The following is a 22,741-nucleotide window of genomic DNA, read 5'->3' on the forward strand; positions in this document are numbered from 1 at the left end:
CTATCTTGGAGAACTCACTGTAACGATATTGCAAAACAGAATGGATGGATGCCTCTTTATCTGAAATTAAGCTTAGTTTATGCATTTCTAATATCTACCTCTGTAAAAGAATATTTCTGTTTAGAAGTTTACTGATATATTGGGCAAAAAGTGCTTCCCATTGCCTCCCATTATTTTTGTATATGATTATTAAACTTCAATTAGGTAGAATTTTTATTTAGTAAAATGTCATTGTAATAAATGTGTGGGATATAAACATAAACACAAAACACAGACTTTTGCTGTTTGTAAATCTTTAAATTATTAAGAGTATTGTATTTTACTACAATTATTATAATACGGTTCTGAGAAATTTCAAGTCATTCTTAACCTGAATCTTACTAATAATGGCTTATGGAACCACATGACTCTTGAGAGTCAATAGGAACTGAAGGTTTAACTGTTTTCTAGGCCTTATTTTTCAGTCAATTAATAAAGTCCTTTGTGCATGTTTCTTCATCTATAAAATGAAGATAATAATAGGGATGTTGGAAGCATTAAATGAGTTGATATTTGTAAAATGCTTGGATGAGAGCCTGGAACATAATAAGTGTTCACTAGATGTTAGCTGCCATATAATTATTATTAATTTTTGTATTATGTAGAGATTGAAACATTTTGTTCATACACTTGATGGATTGATGTAGCAAATAAGTTTTTTTCCCATGATGACACTTTGTGTTTTTTTAATGTAGTTGACACACAATATTATATTAGTTTCAGGTGTATAACATAGTGATTTGACAAGTTTATACATTATGCTGTGTTCACCACAATTGTAGCTATCATCTGTCCCTGTACGTTGCTATTACAATATCACTGACTATATTTCTTATGCTTGGCCTTTTATTCCAGTGACTTACTCATTCCATGACCGAAAGCCTGTATCTCCCACTCCCCTTCACCCATTTTGCCCATTCTCCCACCACCTCCCTTCTGTCAACTGTCAATATATTCTGTATTTATTGGTCTGGTTCTGTTTTTTGTTTTTGGTTTTTGGTTTTAGATTCCACGTATGAGTGAAATCATATGGTATATGTCTTCCTCAGTCTAACTTATTTCACTTAGCATAATACTCTAGGTCCATCCATGTTGTTGTAAATGGCAAGATCTCATCCTTTTTTATGGCTGAGTAATATTCCATTGCAGATACATACATCTTCCTAATCCATTTGTCTCTTGATGGACACTTAGGTTCCTTCCATATCTTGGCTGTTGTAAATAATGCTGCAATAAACATAGGGTACGTGTATCTTTTCAAATTAGTTGTCTTTGTTTGGGTAGATACCCAGGAGTGGAATTACTGATTCATATGGTGTTTCTATTTTTAATTTTTTGAGGAACCTACATACTGTTTTCCACAGTGGTTGTAACAATTTATATTCTTATTAACAGTGTATGAGGGTTCCTTTTTCTCTGCATCCTTGCCAACACTTGTTATTTCTTGTCTTTTTAATTTTGGCCATTTAATGGGTATGAGGTGATATCTCATTATGGCTTTGATATCCATTTTCTTGATTTTTTAATATTTAAATTTAATTAGTTAACATATAATGTATTATTGGTTTCAGATGTAGAGGTCAGTGATTCATCAGTCTTATATAATACCCAGTGCTCATTACATCACATGCTCTCCTTAATGTCTATCACCCAGTTACCCCATCCCTCCAGTCCCACTCCCCTCCAGCAACCCTCAGTTTGTTTCCTGTGATTAAGAGTCTCTTATGGTTTGTCTCCTTCTCTGATTTCGTCTTGTTTTATTTTTTCCTCTCTTGCCCTATGATCCTTTTGTTTCTTAAATTCCACATACCAGTGAGATCATATGATAATTGTCTTTCTCTGATTGACTTATTTCACTTAGCATAATACCCTCTAGTTCCATCCACGTTGTTGAAAATGGCAAGATTTCATTTTTTTGATGGCTAAGTAGTATTCCATTGTATATATATACCACATCTTCTTTATCCATTCATTTGTCGATGGACATCTGGGCCCTTTCCATAGTTTGGCTATTGTGGACATTGCTGCTATAAACATTGGGGTGCAGGTGCCCCTTCGTATCACTCCATTTGTATTTTTGAGGTAAATACCCAGTAGTGCAATTGCTGGCTCATAGGGTAGCTGTATTTTTAACTTTTTGAGGAACCTCCATGCTGTTTTCCAGAGTGGCTGTACCAGCTCATATTCCCACCAACAGTGTAGGAGGGTTTCCCTTTCTCCACATCCTCGCCAACATCTGTCGTTTGCTGACTTGTTCATTTTAGCCATTCTGACTGGTGTGAGGTGGTATCTCATTGAGGTTTTGATTTATATTTCCCTGATGTCGAGTGATGTTGAGCACTTTTTCACGTGTCTGTTGGCCATTTGGATGTCTTCTTTGGAGAAATGTCTGTTCATGTCTTCTGCCCATTTCTTGACTGGATTATGTGTTCTTTAGGTGTTGCGTTTGATAAGTTCTTTATAGATTTTGGATACTAGCCCTTTATCTGATATGTCATTTGCAAATATCTTCTCCCATTCTGTTGGTTGTCTTTTGGTTTTGTCAACTGTTTCCTCCATTTCCCTGATGATTAGTGGTGTTGAGCATCTTTTCATGCTTACCGTCTGTATGTCTTCTTTGGAAAAATGTGTATTCAGGTCCTCTGCCCATTTTTAAATTAGATTTTTTTTTTGGTGTTGAGTTATAGAAGTTCTTTATATATTTTGGATATTCATCCTTTATTGGATATATCATTTGCAAATGTCTTCTCCCATTTAGTAGATTGCCTTTTGTTTTGTTAATGGTTTCTTTTGCTGTACAAAAGCTTTTAATTTTGAGGTAGTCTCAATAGTTTATTTTTGTTTGCCTTAGGAGACACATCTAGAAAAATGTTGATGTGGCTGATGTCAGAGAAATTACTGCCTGTGCTCTCTTCTAGGATTTTTATGGTTTCAGGTCTCACATTTAAGTCTTAAATCCATTTTGAGTTTATTTTTGTGTATGGTGTTAAGAAGTGGTCCAGTTTCTTTTGCATGTAGCTGTCCAGTTTTTCCAGCATGATTTATTGAAGAGCCTATCTTTTTCCCATTTTATATTCTTGCCTCCTTTGTCATAGATTAATTGACCATTAATCATGGGTTTATTTATGGGGTCTGTATTCTGTTCCATTGATCTATGTGTCTTTTTGTGTCTGTATTATACTGTTTTGATTACTACAGTTTTGTAGTATATCTTGAAACCCAGGAGTGTGATATCTCCAGCTTTTTCCTCCCTGCCTTGCTTTGGCTATTTGGGATCTTTTGAGGTTCCATACAAATTATTTGTTCTAGTTCTGTGAAAAATGCTGTGGGTATTTTGATAGGCATTGCATTGAATCTGTAGATTGCTTTGGGTAATGTGGACATTTTAACAATATTATCATGATCCATGAGCATGGAATATCTTTCCATTTATTTGTGTCATCTTCAATTTTTTTTCATTAATGTTCTATAGTTTTCAGAGTCCAGGTCTTTCACCTCTTTGGTTAAGTCTATTCCTAGGTATTCTTTCTGGTGCAATTATAAATGGTGTTGGTTTCTTAATTTCTCTTTCTGCTACCTCATTATTAGTGTGTAGAAACACTATTGATTTCTAGGTATTAATTTTGTATCCTGAAACTTTACTGAATTCATTTATAACATCTAGTAGTTTTTTAGTGGAGTCTTTAGGATTTTCTATGTATCGTATCCTCATCAGTTTAACTTTTACCAATATGGATGCCTTTTATTTCTTTTTCTTGTCTGATTGCTGTGGCTTGGACTTCCAATACTATGTTGAATAAAAGTGGGGAGAGTAGATATCCTTGTCGTGTTCTTAATCTTAGAGGAAAGGCTCTCAGTTTTTCATTGTTGAGTATAATATTAGCTGTGGGTTTTGTGTGTGTGTGTGTGTGTGTGTGTGTGTGTGTGTGTATAAGTGTATATGTGTATATATACATAGTCTAACCTCACTTAGTTGAGAGTTTTTTTTATCATGAATGGATGTTGGATTTTGTCAAATGCTTTGCAAGTTTTGAGATGATCATATGATTTTTATACTTCATTTTGTTGATGGTGTATCACATTGATTTGTGGATATTGAATCATGCTTGCATTTCTGGAATAAATTCCACTTGATCCTCGTGAATGATGTTTTTAGTGTATTGTTGTCCATGGTTTGCTAATATTTTGTTGAGGATTTTTGCATCCAAGTTCAGGAATATTAGCCTGTAGGTTTTGTTTTTTTGTGGTATCTTTGTCTGGTTTTAGTATCAGTAATGCTGGCTTTGTAGAATATATTTGGAAGTTTTCCTTCTATTTTTTTGGAATAGTTTGAGGAGAATAAGTATTAATTATTTTCTGAATGTTTGGTAGAATTGACCTGTGAATCCATCTAGTCCAAGACTTTAATTTTTTGGTGGTTTTTGATTAGTGATTCAATTTCTTTACTTGTAATCAGTTTCTTCAGATTTTCTATTTCTTCCTGATTTAATTTTAGAAGATTGTATATTTTTAGAAATTTATCCATTTCTTCTAGATTGCTCAATTTGTTGGCATATAATTTTTCATAGTAGTCTCTTGTAATCCTTTGTATTTCTGTGCTTTTAGTTTTTATTGCTCCCTTATTTCTGATCTTATTTGGGTCTTTTTTCTTGATGAGTCTGGCTAAGGGTTTATCAATTTTGTTTATCTTTTCAAAGAACCAGCTCTTGGTTTCATTGATTTTTTTTTTTCTACTGTGTTTTTCAGTTTCTGTGTTATTTATTTCTGCTCTGATCTTTATTATTTCCTTTTTTTTTTCCTACTAACCTTGGGTTTTGCTTGTTCTTTTTCTAGTTCCTTGAGATGTAAGGTTAGGTTATTTATTTGAGCTCTTCTTTCTTGAGGGAGGCCTGTACCACTATGTATTTTCTTCTTAGAACTGATTTCACTGTGTTCCAAAGATTTTAATATTGTGTTTTCATTTTCATTTGTCTCAATGTTGTTGTTTTTTTTTTTATTTCTTTCAGCCCATTAGTTGTTAGGATCATATTGTTTAGCCTCCATGTGTTTGTGTTGTTTCCATTTTTTTCCTTGTGATTTATTTCTAGTTTCATACCATTGTGATTGGAAAAGATACATGGTATGATTTCAGTCTTAAATTTATTGAAGCTTGTTTTGTGGCCTAATATGTGATCTCTTCTGGAGAGTGTTCCATGTGCACTTGAATGTGTATTGTTATTATTTTTTTATTATTTATTTATTTTTAAAAGTGTGTTTATTTATAATCTCTACACCCAGTGTGGGGCTTGAACTCACAACCCTGAGATTAAGAGTCACATGCTCTACCAACTGAGCCAGTCAGGCACCCCTATTCTGCTGTTTTTAGATGCAATATTCTGTATGTATCTGTTATGTCCATCTGGTCCCATGTGTCATTCAAAGACACTGTTTCTTTTGTTGACTTTCTGCCTAGGTGATCTGTCCATTGATGTATAAGTGGTATGTTAAACTCCTCTAATATTATTGTATTACCATCAGTTTTTCCCTTATGCCCATTATTATTTGCTTTCTGCATTTAGGTGCTCTAGTGTTGGGTGTATAGTTGTTTACAATTGTTATATCTTCTTGTTGGATTGACCCCTTTATCATTATGTAAAGCCCTTCTTTATCTCTCATTACAGTCTTTATTTTAAAGTCTACTTTGTCTGATATAAGTATTGCTACCCTGCTTCCCCCCACCACCACTTCCATATCCATGGTAAATGCATTATCATCGCTTTGCTTTCAGTCTGTGTCTTTAGATCTGAAGTGAGTCTCTTGTAAGCAGCAGGTGAATGGGTCTTGTTTCTTTATCCATTCTGCCATGGTAGGTCTTTCAATTGGAGCATTTAGGCCATTTACATTTAAAGTAATTATTGATAGATATTGCCATTTTGTTGTTTGTTTCCTGATTGGTTTTGTCTTATGTCTACTTACAGCCATTTATTTTCTACTTAAGGAAATCCTGTTAACTGTTCTTGTAAGACTCCTTTATCTGTTGTTCCTGTAGTTCTTCTCTGTTCCTTCTTCTCCTGCACTCTTTCTTTGTCATTGATGAGCTTCTATAGTCTTTTGTGTGGTGTTCTCTCTTTTTATTTTTTGTGTATCTATTATAGGTTTTAGGTTTGTGGTTACCATGAGATTCATATATGACATTCCTAAGTAAATAGCAGTCTACATTAATTTAATGGTTATTTAAGATCAAACACATTCTTATTTAAAAAAAAAAAAGGAAAAACTTTTCTTTTTCCTCCCTGCCCCCTTTTTTTATTCCCGCCCCCATGTTTTATGTATATGTGATCATATTTTACATCTTTTTTTTAAAAGGTTTTATTTATTTGAGAGAGAGTGTATGCGTGAGAGAGCAGGGGTGGGGGGAGGGGCAGAAGGAGAAGCAGACTCCCCGCTGAGCAGGGAGACCAACGCAGGGCTTGATTCCAGGACCCTGGGATCATGACCTGAACTGAAGGCAGACACTTAACCGACTGAGCCACCCAGGCACTCTACATCCTTTTTTTTGTTGTTTTTTAAGATTTATTTATTTATTTGAGAGAGAGAGAGAGAATGTTAGCAGGGGGAGGGGCAAAGGGAGAAGGAGAGAGAGAATCTTAGGCAGACTCCACACCCAGCGTGGAGCCTGATGTGGGGCTTGATCTCACAACCCTGAGATCATGACCTGAGCCAAAATCAAGAGTCCGAGGCTTAACTGACTGAGCCTCCCAGGTGCCCCACATCTTTTATTCATAATTTTCTTATGTCTACTTATGGCCATTTATTTTCTACTTAAGGAAGTCCTGTTATAACTCTTCTTGTAAGACTCCTTTATCTTTTGTTTGTCTAGGAAACTCTTTATCTTTCCTTCAAATTTAAATGATTACCTTGCCAGATAGAGTATTCTTGGCTGTAGGTTTTTTCCTTCCAGCACTTTGATTATGGCATGCCACTCCATTCTGACCTGCAAAGTTCCTGCTGAAAAATCAGCTGATAGTCTTAAGATTTTCCCTTTTAGGTAACTTTTTGTTTCTCTCTTATCAAATAACTTTCATTCAACTGAAATTCAGGATCTGTTTTTCTATGTCCACATATTTGCAAGGGACTAATTGACTTAATTAATGCAGGGGATGTTTATTGAATTTATACCATGGACTATATTAGGCATTTTGGAGAATACAAGATTATTTCACTCAAGAAACTTTTATTTAAAATGCTTATTGTGAGTAGGAGAGGTGGCCTGTGAGTAAATGCTAAAGTATACATGGAAGTAGTACCGAAAATTGGCTTCTTTGAGCTCAGTGAATCTTATATTTTATAACAAATTGCACAACAAGCACATGTTTTTTGTTCTGAAACAGGTTTCTGCATGTTTGTGCTGAGTTTGGTGAAGAAACATTATCGTCTGCAGTTTTATATGGTCTGTATTAACCATAACTACGTATAATAAAAACGTGCTTATCCTTATTTTTTTTCTATAGTGAGAAGATCTAATCTGCTAGTTGATGTTTTGCCTAAATATGAGGGGTATTTCAGTTTTGGATGACTATTAAATACAAAAGGTTTAAGTTGTACAATTTTTGAAGATTTAAAAATTTTAACTGTTTTCAAAGTATCTACCATACTTTTCCATGGAAAGTAACTATAATTATTTGTCCTTAGCCTGAGCATAGAGAGAACAGAATATACATTTTCTTGGTAGCTATGGTTAGTCACACAGTTAATTGCATAATTCTTTTTGCCCTAAGGTGTTTTATGCAGTTTATCACTGAACTGTGTTGAGTATTTTATGAAATTTATCACTGTGTATGATGAACTTTTCTTATTTTCTTAAAAGGTAGCTAATTATAAGATTATAAAATGGAAAATATAGTATTTAATTCTGTGAATTCATGTATTAGTAAGGCTTATTTTGTATTTGGATATATTTACTATTTTTATGCTTTGCTTTTCTCCACTGAGACATTCTGCTGAGCATCATCACTGGGAAACTGTAGTATTTCTTTACATTTCTGATTTTTCGGGATCCTAAGGGGAGAGTAAAATTATCTGTGAAAATCTAGAAACCATCAAGACAAGTTAGAGATAATAGAATCTCCTATGAAAATATAAATGGTGCCTATTGGAAAAAAATCATTTATGCATTTTGAAGCAACCAAGATAAAAGAGAATTTGACCTTTTATGCAGATAAAAATAAAACAAAAAACTATTATTTGCCAAAATGGGAAATAGGTTTATTATGAATAAATCCAAATCTTAAGAATGTTGAACATTTTACAAATTCCAGTCAAAATTATGAGACAAATATATAGAAACACTAAGTTTTTTTTTTTTTCCACATTCTACTCATACTGGTGATGCTAAAAGAATTATTAAAGTGGTATCTCTCAGTCTAGATGGACTTGACGAAACACACAAGTTTGAGATTCTGAAATTGAATACTGTCATTGAATAGTGTACTGTAAAGGCCAGCTTTCAAGTATGGAAAGCTGGTGTTTAAGGGTAACTGGTCCCTGCTGGTTTGAATTATTTGAAGGCAGAAATAACTCTTTATGGGAAAAAGTTACCAGAATGAACTCCAAAAGAAAAGCTTTTCACATTTTTAGTGCAGAATGCAGCCAGAGTAAAATGTTCCTCTCTAAGTGCTGTAACAACACCATAAATTTCTCATTATCATTTTAATCTAATGATCCAAGAGTATTGTATATTTTGTATATGTTTTTAAATTCAGTAGTGTTTCTCAGTATTGTTAGCATTCCATTTGTGTATAAATTAAGATTACTTTGTTAAATGTCTTCGTGGTTTTAAGGTTCCAGTAGGCACCAAAATGACTATAATTTACTAACAGCATTTATTTTTACAATCCCTATCTTACAAAATTTGACCAAAAGTCATGCTAGAAATTTATGTTTCAAAACTGCTATTTTGCTCCAGGGCTGCCCTGATCAGCTGTGTTCACTAATTGTTGTGTTGTTGGGCTATTAACAGTTCGCATGGACTCATGTCACTTTACTGATAACAGTTACTCAGTCACATCTTGTCATCCAAAATCTGTTTGAAGGCATGATATGGTAAGGGGACAGCATTATGCTGCTTTGTATTTGTGTCCTAGCCTTTTTAAAGCTCTTTCACATTGGACAGTGTCTTGTAGATTTCTGCTAAAATGTACTCTTTATTGTTGCTCTCTTTCACTAAAATACCTTACTGAGTTTTGCTTACTATTTGACAACTGAAGACAAACGCTTTGTTAACAACTTGAAAACCCTTCTTTTTCGGGTTGCAAATAAAATGCAGGAAGTCCTCATAAAAGCTCCCAAAATTAATTACATTTTCAGGTGTTAACTACACCTTAATGTGGCTGTTTACAAAGCATACATAGACTTTAAAAAGAGTATATTATTTTTGTGGAATGCAAAAGAACATGAAAGTTTGCTTCTTAGCAAACAGTGTGCTGCCAGTGTGTTTTCTCTGGGTGAAAGTTGGGTAGGTTCTACTCTGCCTTTATACAGGAGTGGGCGTCCAGATTTCAGATGGAATTACTGCTGTGTAGCAGTGACTTGAAGATTCAAAAAGCATTTTTATTAGTTTGAAATTATAAAAATTATTAGTTAAAAATCAGAGTGGAGAAAAACGATTTAAGAAATCTGACCATATTATCCCCACTTTCTTTTTAAACCCATTAATTAAAATCTTTTATAGTTGATAGGTTTTGTCAAGATAAAACCCTTCACAGCTTCATGTTTGGGTTTTTTATACCAAGGTTGTGTGTGTATGTGTGTGTGTGTGTGTGTGTGTGTGTGTAAAGCAGCATCATTTTAAGATTGTCTTCCATATGCAAACTTCTAATTGATAGGAGGCAGTTACTGAAATTAGTAGGTTCTGTACAATTAGTAGGGTTTAATGTAACTATAGGCTAAGGTAGAATTAAAATTGATAGTTCTTCCTGAAAAAGGATTTGTATTAAGAGCTTGGTATAAATTTATGACATTATATTGTGTCTAAACAAATGACTCATTTCCATTTTGAAAGGCTGCTTTTTTTAAAAAATTTTTTGTGCTATTATAACTTGTTGCTCATAAAACTGAAATTTGAAAGTCCATAGCTATAGAAATGGATTGCCTAATATTAAAATTAAATTGATTATTTAATATTTTCCTTAGCAATATTCTCCTGGTATGTTAGTTTATTTATAGATTTTGCTCTGCTGAATTGCATTAAGCAGATCTGGGCAAATTTACTTGATATTTATCATTTCTACTAATGTTTTGGCAAATGTTATGTTCTGGATGAAGCTGCAGTATAATCCAAAGGGTTATTGCATTGGTTCATTATGAGTCATAACCTGTGTAAGTGTTTGCCACTTAATCATACGGATTTTTTTTCTGATTCTCTTTAAGGTTCCTTGTTCCAATATCAAGTGTTATTTGCAATGACATAACTGCTTACCTTTTTGGATTTTTTTTTGGGAGGACTCCATTAATTAAGGTAATGGAACAACATCTCAAGCAGGCCATTACCATAACCTTAAAGATGAGCCACTGGCGAAAATTCCCAACAATTTGGTGCTGTTGCACATTTTTATTTTTGAGGTGCTTTGATTTTCCCATAGCTGTATTTAACAGCCACAGTGTAGGGGCAGTGAGCCATATTTCCCAATGATTCCATCTAGATTCTTCATGAGACATTCTCTTGGCTCCATCAATAAGGACCTGACTCCATCAGTTATCCTCCATCTTGTGAAGGCTCATTTCATCTTTCTGCTGGTTTCTTTCCATTAGCTGTAGTGCAAGTTGTCGTCTTCCATTCTCTAGCGACCCTACAAACAAGCCTTTCCTAGACTCTACTTTCTCCTCAAGCCATCTCATTTATCACCTCCTTTACCAGATTTTTTGAAAGTGTACACTTAACCATCTTCACATACTCATGTCCATTTGTAAAACTTCTACACCCAAACTCATTTCAAAAAAACCCCGAGGCCCTACAATAAAATACTGATAATGCAAGTAATAAGTAAAGGTTAAGATAAGGGAAAGAAAAATACACATGTGCAGACCATGTTGTTTTGCCTTAGATTTGGTTCTACTTACAGTCACTGGAGGCAAGGAAGGAAATACGTTATACGGTTCTCCTTTAGGGGAAGAAGGAAACAAACCGATTCCTCATGGAAAAACAGACCTTTTACTAGAACTGATTACTTTTAAACAAACTTTTCATGTTGGGGCTTTAGATACGATTCATTCCATTCATGTATTGGGCAAAGTCTTTAATAATATTCCCACAAATATGTTAATTGGCTATTTTGATGTTACTATATGAAGGCTGTTTGGAGGGATTGAGACAGCTGTGCAGATACAAAACCTGTTTGATCAGAATGATACAAGAGTAGCTTAAGTGTTTCCAGAGGAAAGCATGGACTGCTTATCCTTCAAGAAAATCTTCCATAAATTCTTCCCCATATAGGAGTCTAGCATACAACATCAGGCTGAGCTGTAGGGATACTGGCAAGCAAGCTATATATATGTGTGTGTGTGTGTGTGTGTGTGTGTGTGTATATAACATTTCTAAAGCTGCTTCAGCATAAGAGCAGGTGATTAAATATTAAAGGCTTCTATACCAGATGAGAAGTTTTTGGCTTAGGAAGTCTTCAAAGAGGCTGTTATGGTTGTAGAAGAATGTTACTGTCTGATTTTGAACATAGATTCCTAGTGAATTTACCAGGCTGGATTAGTTGTGTGATATACCCATATGTAATTAAACAAGTTAACCCCTAAATCAATTTGATATAGATCAATTTAATTGATAAGTTATCTTTATTTTTTTTAAAGATTTATTTATTTGAGAGAGAGAGAATACAAGTTGGCGGGGGCGGGGGGGCAGAATAAAGGGAGAGAGAGAATCTCCACGTAGACTCCCCTGCTGAGCACAGAGCCTGACACAGGGCTCAATTCCAGGACCCTGAGATCATGACCTACTCAGAAATCAAGAGCCAGATGTCCAACTGACTGAGCCACCCTGGTGCCTGATAAGTTATCTTTAAAATAATCAACAGGCACTTTTGAATTTGAGTCAACTCCTACTTCATGATAGTAATACTGAATTATCCTAGGAAATGGTATATATCAGTCTCCTCTGTGGCAGAATTGTTAACAGATTTGTCAAGAAACTGTTTCTATCAACCCTTTTGGCTTTGGGCTTTATGAACATCATTAGGACAAGAGGTCTATAAAGAGATCATGTAGTTTAGCCTGTCACCTGTTTCTATCTGCATAAACTTCTGATATTTATTTGGCTTCTGTCCCCACCCATCCACTGAAAGGGTCATCACAGAGGTCATCAGTGATCTCCAGATGACCAGATCCCTCTATATCAGTCCTTATCTTATAGGGCACCTGAGGCAGTTAGTGCTGTCCACTCCCAAATCTTTTCCTCCTGCCCCTGCATCACTGATTTCCAAACTTTCCTCCAGATTTCTCTGCCTGAATGCCCCATTGACTGAGAAACAATAGCCGGAATCTGAAACAGTATCTATTCTTAGAAGCACAACATATTCCTTTCTTCATGGAGACAGACATAGATTGTGACCAAAGGGAGAAGGATATGTGAATACTTGTGGAGCAAATACTGTATCTGGAGTGTTTTGCCATTTCAGAAAGAGGTCTGTTGTATGCATGGCATTTTTGGGAATATGCGAAAATCTTGTGTGCTGCAATGTCCATGTTTTGTTATACTCATTCTATTTTTTTTTTGTCAGTGGTAGTTCAATACAGACCATATGTACTTGGAATGAGTACATCTTATCCTTACTGCAAGAACTACACTATTGTGGGGGTTTATATAAGCATAAAAGTCATGGGATGATGATTTCAATCTAGAGCTTATAGTTCTTTGAGAGAGAAAAAAATAAGTTGAGGTTATACAGAAATAGATATATTCACAGTATGTCAAATGTTTGAGGGTCTAATATGTTAGATATTACTAGAGAAATTGCACAAATAAATCAGGATCGTGGAATGAAGGAAAAAGGGTTGCAGAGCCATTCCAATAAGAAAAAAGTAAGAAGAGATGTATAAGGTATTGTGGGAATTCATTGAAGAGAGTTTGCCTATGTATTTGTGTGTTTTGTGAGTGCAGTAACTCTTTTTAATTTATTTGGCCTTTTTAGTTGTCTCCTAAAAAGACTTGGGAAGGATTCATTGGCGGTTTCTTTTCCACAGTCCTGTTTGGATTCATTGTGAGTTTTGCTGGGATTTTTATTTATATTTTGAAAAATGATGGCAAGTTTTATTAATCTGTTCTAAACCTAAAAAACTGAACCACAAAATGTTAATAATGTATTTATTGAAACGCACTAAACAGAACCAATTCTGTACCCCAGTAGCTCTGATCATGGCCTTGTATCAGAATTACCTGGGAATCTTATACAAAATCTATGTCCCAGCCCTATCCCACGTCAGTTAACTCCCCCAGCTGGTTCTAGTGCACAGTTAGGCTTGAGACCCATTGCTCTGCTGTTGTGTTTTGCTAGTTTCTGACAGTTGTTCTGCCTTACGGGGGACACAGGTGCTGGGACAAGTAGTGGCTTTGAGTAAAGCAGAGAACGCAAATGATGTTGAAGAACTCTGCCTCCTTAATGCATACTAGCTGATTGACTTAGTGGGTGCTGCTGTGAGCCCAACTTGCAGGAACAGTTTGTTAAAAATAATTGACATTGACTTTTAGCCATGCATAACAGATATTGTTAATGTTTTAAAAATTGGTGTACAGTTATGGAATTTAGGTTTTTATTAAAAGAGGTCTTGTGAGAATCAAAGATAACAATGAAATGACTGGAAAAAAGATAAGTATACAAAAAATGTCAGGAAGTTTAATTTTTGAAGAGTCTAATGAAAAGAGATTGATAAATATTTTATATATATATATATATATTTTTTTTTTCATTCGTTTCATGGACTTTTGCTTTGTTATTCAGGCTGCCTACATGTTATCCAAATACCAATACTTTGTCTGCCCAGTGGAATACCGAAGTGATGTAAACTCCTTTGTTACAGAATGTGAACCCTCCGAACTTTTCCAGCTTCAGAGTTATTCACTTCCTCCCTTTCTAAAGGCAGTGTTGAGACGGGTAAGATAAACATAGTTAAGGATCCTGTATCCCAAAGATTAAGGTTCATTTAAAAGTAGGACTAAACATTTTACAAGAAATCAGTTTCTACAGAATTTTAACTCTTTGCTACAGAAGTGGTATCCCTGTCTGCTTCGCATCAGTAATATTTTCTATCCCCTTGTGATTTCCCTTTCTTGAACATAAAATGAGTATTACTATCACAAACCAGCTGTCTGTTAGGAATTTACTTACCTAGTGGTTTGAATGATTGATTACTGATGGTAATTTATCTTGTTTGTTTTGCAAACATTTTCCAGTATTCCTTAGATTTCTATAAATCAAAGGGGTTACAATGAGCTTCACTTGTAACTGGTAGGAACTGACTCAATTTAAAGCTTAATTAAAATTCAACAGCTCAAAGATTCCTTGATTTTTAGGGGACCTTTAATAGTACAGAAAGCTGCTGCTTCTAAAAAATCAATTTCCCTTTGAAAAGCACACTCTTGCCATTTAAAGGCAATGTTGAGGTCTCTCACTGAAGGATGTTGGCAAGCTATCCATTAGAACCCTGCTGATATTTGCCATCAAGACTGGTGGGTAGTTGGTTCAAGTAAGGAATCAAACAGTTGTGTGTGTGTGTGCTGTGTACGTGTGTGTATCTGAAATATTTTTAACTAAAGTCCATAATTTTTGAGGAGCAGGTTAACGAACAAATTATTTCTCTCCTTGTGTGTGCAATACATTGAATCCAAGAATTTTTTTCAATGTCCAAGCCATCTGTTATCTGCTATAAAACTTTTTGATACTACCAATCTTTGATTGGGGCAAGGCCTTTGCTTTGAGAACAGGTCGAGATTGGTGTTCTGAATGATCTTTCTAAAGCCTACCTATTTATGCACTGTCTACAATTTGTAGTTTCAGTCTCTTTAAAGTGGAGCAAGAACCAAGAATTTACAAAATAATTTGCCTGCAGAATTCTTCTCAATTTTTATTATCTCCTCCCTGAATCTTTTATGACTGCCTTGCTGATGCTCAATTTGGTGGTCTTCTTTAAAGCAACTTAAAGACAAACTTTTCCCTCATTTTGTCATATAATATTAAAGTGAAATAAAATGCAAAAGTTACAATTATAAAGTTCTACTGGTAAGAAGCAAATTCAGAAATTAACTCAACTGATTCTTACCAAGCCTACAAATCAAGTGTTATAGAAGTTTCTAGATGAACTAGAGTATCCTGCCAACTGCAAGATTTTAGTGTGCCAGGTGCCGTCAGTATGCTTAGAGAGGGAATGGAGAGTGCTGGCTAAGCAGAGGATGGGAATGCCAGCTTTCTCCCTGCTATAAAACATATTTTTCTCCCATGGTCCTGAAAGTTTATGAAGTTAACAAAAATGTGGTATAATGGTTTAATATTTATATCATGGTTCTTATTAGTTTAGGTGGCATGCTCAAATACAACTTTAATGCAGTTAAATCCCTTCCCCCTTTATTTTCTCTTTAGGAAACAGTGAGCTTGTATCCTTTCCAGATACACAGCATTGCTCTTTCAACATTTGCATCTTTGATTGGCCCTTTTGGAGGCTTCTTTGCCAGTGGATTCAAAAGAGCTTTCAAAATCAAGGTGTGTGTTTAGAATCTTTGTTACATTATTAGGGAATATAATTTGAGAATATAATATAGTTGTAATTTGGTTCTTTCTTGGTCTCCCACATTAAGCCTCTGGGCAAAAACTTTTACATCCTGTTTGTTTCAGCTTCACAGAAATGCTTCCTGGCTGATTTGAGTATTTTCTCTCTCGTTAAATTTTGGACATGCCATGTTAATACATTTTAAAGTGTTATGTCAGCCTCATTTATGGAATTGGCATGTGGTCACTTAATGTTGGGACAAACACAGAATCTTGATCCTTCAAGTGCTCACCCAAAAAGCCAGCTGTGAATTGTCTGAAGTTTACGTGTTGCACCAGAGTCTCAATTGAAGAGACAAGCAGGGGAGCCTTTGGATATAACTGTCCATTCTCCTAGATCTGGGGTCAGTGAACTCTTCCTCTAAAGGGAGAAATCATTTATTAATCATATTGTAGCTACTCAACTCTGAACTCTGCCACTGTAGTGCAAAGCCCTGTGGGCAATATGTCAATGAATGGCCATGACTGGGTTTTAATAAAACTTTTACAAAAACAGGCAGTGGGCTAGACTTGGACTGTGGGACATAGTTTGCTGATCTCTCTTCCAGATACTTGAAATTTTCCCTATATTTCATTTAATTTGGATTCTCATAAAGTCATATATATTTTATCCTATTATCCCAGCTGTCCTCACATGCCTTCACTAAGATTGAATGTTGTGCCATTGGGAGTCAGGGAGTGGCTATTGAAAGTGGGGTGAACAGAGCAGGCCTCTCTGAAGGAGGTGGCATTTGAGCAGGGGTCTGAGAAAAAGAGAATGAGTCCTGTAGAGAAGTGGAAGGAAGAGAGTTCCAGCGAGTGCAAAGGAGAGGAGGAGCTTAGCCTATTTGAAGGGGAGTGAGAACAGTGTGACTGTAGTAGAGAGGAGGCATTCAGACTGCAGAATTGGTGGGGCCAGATCAGCGGGGCTGCAGAAGCCAGGGATATAAACAAACCCTCAGTGAGCACTTAAAAGGGGGAAGATACTATGTTAGGTGGAATGCAGTATGCAGAAGCATATAAATGTCCCTGTTCTCCAGATGCTCACCACCTGCTAGGGAAGACAACACTTGCCCACAGCGAACCACAGCAAGAACTGTGCCTGAAGACTGTCATGTCAAGGCTGCAAACGGCAGAGTGGAATTGAGTTACTATGGCTCTCTTGTTGCTTCAGAGAACAGGGAAGAGAAGGAAGGAAATGTGTGGGCAAAAAGTAACTGAAGAATTTTTCAATAATTGTTTGAAACAGAGAAATGTTACATTTAGAATGGTATTTTCTTCAGTGGTCTTTAATGCAAGGTTTATTCTTGAATGATAGATTATTTTGCATGTCTGAAATGAAGGTATATAGCTGTTGCATTTAGATGCTTTTAGGTTGCGTGCGTATGCTAGAAGAGCAGTCCGTCATTTCCGTATCTTTAGCACCCAGACATGTGGCTTGATTATCTATAGAGTCCACTTGAGAGACTTACTAACCATTCCCTCCACTTGGCCATTTAATGGACTAATGTGTCCCACATGATCTGTTTTGGTTTTCTTTTTACCCCAATACTTAAAGAAGAATATGCATTATAGTAGCAAAATATTTCAGAGTAAAAACTATTAGGATAAACATGAGTTAGAACTAGTAGTACATCTGTCAACAACACTAAAAAGAGCTCCTCAAATAATTTCCAGTTAAACAGAAAAGTAAGCTAGAACAATGTTAGATTAATAATAGCCGATAGCGCTTCTGATTTAGAAAAAGGTTTATTAACTTTAAAAAGTTAGTGCTAGATTTAATTAATATTTAATTAGTGTTACTTGAATGCTTTTGGTCAATTCGGTAATGATTCTAACATGGGTACGTATTTGAAAGATGTGGTTTTAACTTGTGAGACATGTTCTAGTAAGTCTGTATTTAGTGAGAAATCCAGTAGTAAAGTATTTTCTTTAGAGCCCCTGATGCCAAGAGACATTTACAGGTAGGAGTTTTATAGAAGGCGATTTTTTGAAAATTTGCTCATATGTTTGTTTGTTTCTGAAGGATTTTGCAAACACCATTCCTGGACATGGCGGGATAATGGACAGATTTGATTGTCAGTATTTGATGGCAACTTTTGTGCACGTGTACATCACAAGTTTTATAAGGTACTTTTAGATTTTTTAAAAAATGTTTTATTAGATGATTTCTTTGAGTTCTCATTTCCATAGGCATTAGTTTGAATGAGTTACTTTTTCTGTCAGTGGTAATTTATAATATAAAAAGGGAATGGTGGCCCCTGGAGTTTGCGTCACATTGTAGCCCTGAGAAGTATGATTAAGGAGAAATTAAGAAGAAATAATTAAATTATAATTATTTTACACACATTTGAACAACTTAAATAATAGTATGTGTCATGGTCTTTAATAGGGCCAAGGTAAAATCTAGGTAATGTGGATGGTACTGGATTGAATCATCAGATTTCCCATTTTCTGTGGTATACAATGACAGTGAATACTAACTAAAAAGGAAGAGGACGTAATAATTCATCCAGTCCACCAGTTATTGCTTGAGTGCCTGTGATGTGTTGGGGAATGTTCTAGGCATGGATATAGCAAAGAACAAAACAAAGTCCCTGCCCCCAGAGCTTACATTCTTACTGGGGAACTGGAGAGAGAAGGGGCAGAAACGGACAAAAAACAAACCTAGTTTGTTAGCTGGTGGTTAAGTGCCGTGGAGAAAAATAAAGTGGGCCAGGGGATTATGGTTGTATGGGAGGTGGAGAAGTGGGGTGAATGGAGGGGTGTTGCTTTTTTATGTAGGGTGGTTTATTCTTGTTATTAAACCCGTAAGGTTTTGGATCTGACCTAAAATGCTAGTTTGGGATGTGAAAGCAAACCACAGCAAGCACATATTAACTTTATTTTCCATGGTCTCTACTAAGTGCCTGACCACAGAAAATACGTACTTCCTTCAGAGAGTATTTAGAAACTCATATTTGTAGATCCCTAAACACGTATTTTAAATATATACCCAGAGCAGTGTAGGAATTTTGTATTAATTTTTATTTTTCTTGAGCAGTCTTGTTAGGAGTTTATTTCATTAATCTTTTCAAAGAATCAAGTTCTGGCTTTGTTAACTTTCTATTTCATTGATGTCCACTTGCATCTTTCATTCTTTTCATCTTTCTTGAGATGGAATTTGCTGTTGCTTTTTGAGCTTCTCGAGATAAAGCTTAGGTTATTGATTTTCAGCCTTCTTGTCTGATATATTCATCTAAGACTGTAAATTCCCTCTTAAGTACTACCTTATTCTCATCTTACATGTTACCTTTGTACTTTCATTATCAGTTACAAATATTTCCTGATTTCCAGTATGATACCTTCTTTGACACATGGATTATTTAGATGTGTATTGATTGCTTTCCAAACAAATGGAGATTTCCTCATTCTCCTTTATTGACTTTTGCCTTCATTCCACGTGGTCAGAAAACATACTCTTTATTATTTCAGTTTTTAATAGTTGTGGAGACTTGTTTTGTGCCCCAGCATATAGTCTGTTCAGGTATGTGTCCATGTGCCCCCGGAGCATGTGTGCATCTGCAGGTTGGGGATGTAGGCTTGTACCCGCCAGTTAGGTGAGGTTTAGCTAAATCTTCTGTACTGATTGTTTGGTTTGTTTTTTCCATTTTTCATTTTTTCAGGAAGAGAGCTTTGTCAGAATATCCCACCCTGATTTTTTTTTTTAAACTTTTATCTACTTATTTTAGAGAGAGAGCACAAGCAGGGAGGGGCAGAGGGAGAGAGAGAGAATCCCAAGCAGGTTCTATAGCCAGCATGGAGCCCAGCTTGGGCCCAACCTCACGACCCTGAGATCATGACCTGAACCAAAATCAAGAGTTGGACGCTCAACCACTGAGCCACCCAGGCCCCTTCTCTCCCACTGTGATTGTAAATTTACTTATTCCTAGTCTGCCAGTTTTTGCTTTATGTATTTTGCGGTGGTTTTAGGTATATACACGTTTAGGACTGTCCTATCTCCCTATTGAATCGCTTCTAATGTCATTCTATAACATCTATCTTTATATACCACTTGCTTAAAGGCTGTTTTGTTGGATATTAGAAGAATGGCATCAGGGGCACCTGGGTGGCTCAGTCGTTGGGCGTCTGCCTTCAGCTCAGGTCATGATCCTGGGGTCCTGGGATCGAGCCCCACATTGGGCTCCCTGCTCAGCGGGAAGCCTGCTTCTCCCTCTCCCACTCCCCCTGCTTGTGTTCCCTCTCTCGCTGTGTCTCTCTCTGTCAAATAAATAGATAAAATCTTTAAAAAAAAAAAAAAAGAAGAATGGCATCAGCCTTCTTTTGGTTAGTATTTATATAGTGTGCTCACGCTCTCTTCAAATAAATAAATAAATCTTTAAAAAAAATTGTGTGTTTCTTTTCTAACAAGTATATAGCTTGATTTTAGTTTTTTTTTTTAATAACCCAGATGACAACCTTTGTCTTTTTTTTTTTTTTTAATTTTTATTTATTTGAGACAGAGCAAGAGAGAGAGAGAGAGAGAGCATGAGTTGGGGTGGGGGAGCGGCAGAGGGAGAGGGAGAAGCAGGCTCCCCACTGCGCAAGGAGCCCGATGTGGGACTTGATCCCAGGACCCTGAGATCATGACCTGAGCCAAAGGTGGGGCTTAATTGACTGAGCCATCCAGGTGCCCCCAACCTTTGTCTTTTTAGTTGGGAGTGTCTAATCCATTTATATGGCAGTTCCTGATATATCTGAGTATTAGTAATTAATGTTTAAATCCTTAGAACTCTGGGGGCACCTGGGTGGCTTAGATGGTTAAGCGTCTGCCTTCCGCTCAGGTCATGATCCCAGGGTCCTGGGATCAAGCCCCGCGTCGGGCTCCCTGCTTGGTGGGGAGCATGCTTCTCCCTCTGCCTCTGCTGTTCCCCCTGCTTGTGCTCTCTTACTCTCTGTCAAATAAATAAATAAAATCTTAAAAAAAAAAATTGGGGAAAAAAAAATCCTTAGAACTCTGTTTTCAGATGGTGGCAGCTTTTAGGGCATTAACTCACTTTTTTTTTTTTTTAACCTGCTATTCTCTCACTAGAGAAAAGTAATGCTGAGCCACGTTGTCTACCATTTGAAAGCAAATATTTAGACTATTAGAAATACAGGGCTAGTGCCAGGGTGCATTTAGCTGGGAGCACCTGCTGACATAATTTTGCATTTAGCTGAACTTGCTACAATACTCTTCCTTTTTTCTGTGGGCTCCTACTCTGGGTTTGTTAGGAAGTTGCTGAATCTTTTGAAGACATGTAAGACAAGCTGTGCCCTGCCTTGAGCAGACAGTGGCTGTGAGAGGCATCTGGCCGCACTTTTGGCAGATGAGCTACGGCACGTGCACGAAGGTAACCCAGGGGATGGCAAATCTGTGCTGTGGGTTTTTTAATCAAAGACTTCTGTTGTGATATCCCTATATAGCGGACATTTCTTTGTTGCTGGGTTTTCTATTTCCTATAATTCCATTTGAACTGAACAGTCCTAATCATAAATTTAGTTACCTGTGTAAATGTCTTTCTCAGAATTCGGTGCCCTTCTCCCATATATCATTTACGTCTTGCTGTTTTCCATTGGATTTTACTAATCTCTCTTTACAAGAAGTGAACCATAATCTGCTTTTCATATTCAAATGGACTGTAGAAATTGCAGAGAATGACACATCTGCATTAAAGTCTGAATTCGGTTCATTCGGAACGTGACAAAATAGCAGTGCAGAAGACCACACAGGTGTAAGCGGGTTGAGTTCTCGAGTCCCGTGGTGGGGGGAGGTCACGAACCCCTGACCGGACAAGTGTCAGAGCAGGGAGAGGGTAAGAGTCCTGTTTAGCACCTTTTCCGATTCAAGGAGTCCAGTGCGACCCGGAAGGGTGGGAAGGGGAGGGCGGGGGCGGGGAGGCTGGGCAGCTGCAGGAGGAGCCGCCCCTGGGAGAGAAGGGGGAGCGCCGCACCACCGCCTCTGCCTTGCTGCCTCAGCTCCCCTGGGCTCGCCTCCCCTCTCCCGGGACTGCTGGCAGGGACTCCGCCTCCTCGTCCTCCCTTCAACAAGAAAGCACCCACTTTTGTTTCCTACATTGGGGTTCACCGAAGACTGTCTTTGGACAAAGGCTGTGGCATCCACTGCAGATCCCGGGTAGCAGCTTCAGTGCCGGGTCAGCACCCGTGTCCTGTCTCTCGAACATTCATAATACCCCAGGGGCACTTCTCGAGGTTTCTTTGAAGCTAAAAATTTAAAGTATATTTTCCTGCCCTCTTCCGGCTTCTCTTCATCCACCGGGACTTCTGCTCCTTTCCTTACAGGATGGTTTGTGTGTCTTGACCAGTCAGGATTCATTCCCTGTTCCCACCTCTAACTCAGGTTGCCCCTTTGAGAAGCTTTGTAGAACTTAGATCTGCACCCCCTAGATTGCCTAGTGTTGTTCCTGCATTTTGTGTTTGTGCGTTCTTCCCAAATCTAGACTGTATGCCTCTCGGTGCCGAATATTTCCGGGGCTTTTTTTCCCTCTGACACTAACATTGGGCACTAAAGTGAGCTTGATCAAGTAAAGGTTGTTACTCTTCACTTAAGTGCATGATTTATTTTCAGTTGGGGGTATATGCTTCCTTTAGGTCTCTCAAAATAGCATGAACTTGGCCTTTTCTGCTTTGTTATCAGGGGTCCGAATCCCAGCAAAGTGCTTCAGCAGTTGTTGGTGCTTCAACCGGAACAGCAGTTAAATATATATAAAACCCTGAAGACTCATCTGATTGAGAAAGGAATCCTACAGCCCACCTTAAAGGTATAGCTGGATCCAGAAGGGAAGGACTGACCATAAGGAGCTCTACAGAAAAGCACTGACAGATGAAATTTTGTAATTGTACAGAAAACTGGTTGAAAATGCAATAGATTGACGTTTTACTGA

At 36.9% G+C, this 22,741-nt stretch overlaps 1 protein-coding gene across 1 annotated transcript in view; it reads left to right on the forward strand.

Annotated features, from left to right (window-relative positions):
• The window catches only part of CDS1 (CDP-diacylglycerol synthase 1), a 62,858-nt gene extending 40,117 nt beyond the window's left edge, over positions 1-22,741 (forward strand). The window contains exons 6-13 of the mRNA XM_036120163.2: positions 7,410-7,468; positions 9,038-9,120; positions 10,447-10,534; positions 13,212-13,280; positions 14,019-14,171; positions 15,654-15,773; positions 17,845-17,948; positions 22,495-22,741. Coding sequence (XP_035976056.1) covers positions 7,410-7,468; positions 9,038-9,120; positions 10,447-10,534; positions 13,212-13,280; positions 14,019-14,171; positions 15,654-15,773; positions 17,845-17,948; positions 22,495-22,624 — 806 coding nt within the window. The 3' untranslated portion in view covers positions 22,625-22,741. The remainder of the gene's footprint in view (positions 1-7,409; positions 7,469-9,037; positions 9,121-10,446; positions 10,535-13,211; positions 13,281-14,018; positions 14,172-15,653; positions 15,774-17,844; positions 17,949-22,494) is intronic.

This window comes from Halichoerus grypus, chromosome 3 (genome assembly GCF_964656455.1).
Source record: "Halichoerus grypus chromosome 3, mHalGry1.hap1.1, whole genome shotgun sequence".
Classification (NCBI taxonomy): Eukaryota; Metazoa; Chordata; class Mammalia; order Carnivora; family Phocidae; genus Halichoerus; species Halichoerus grypus.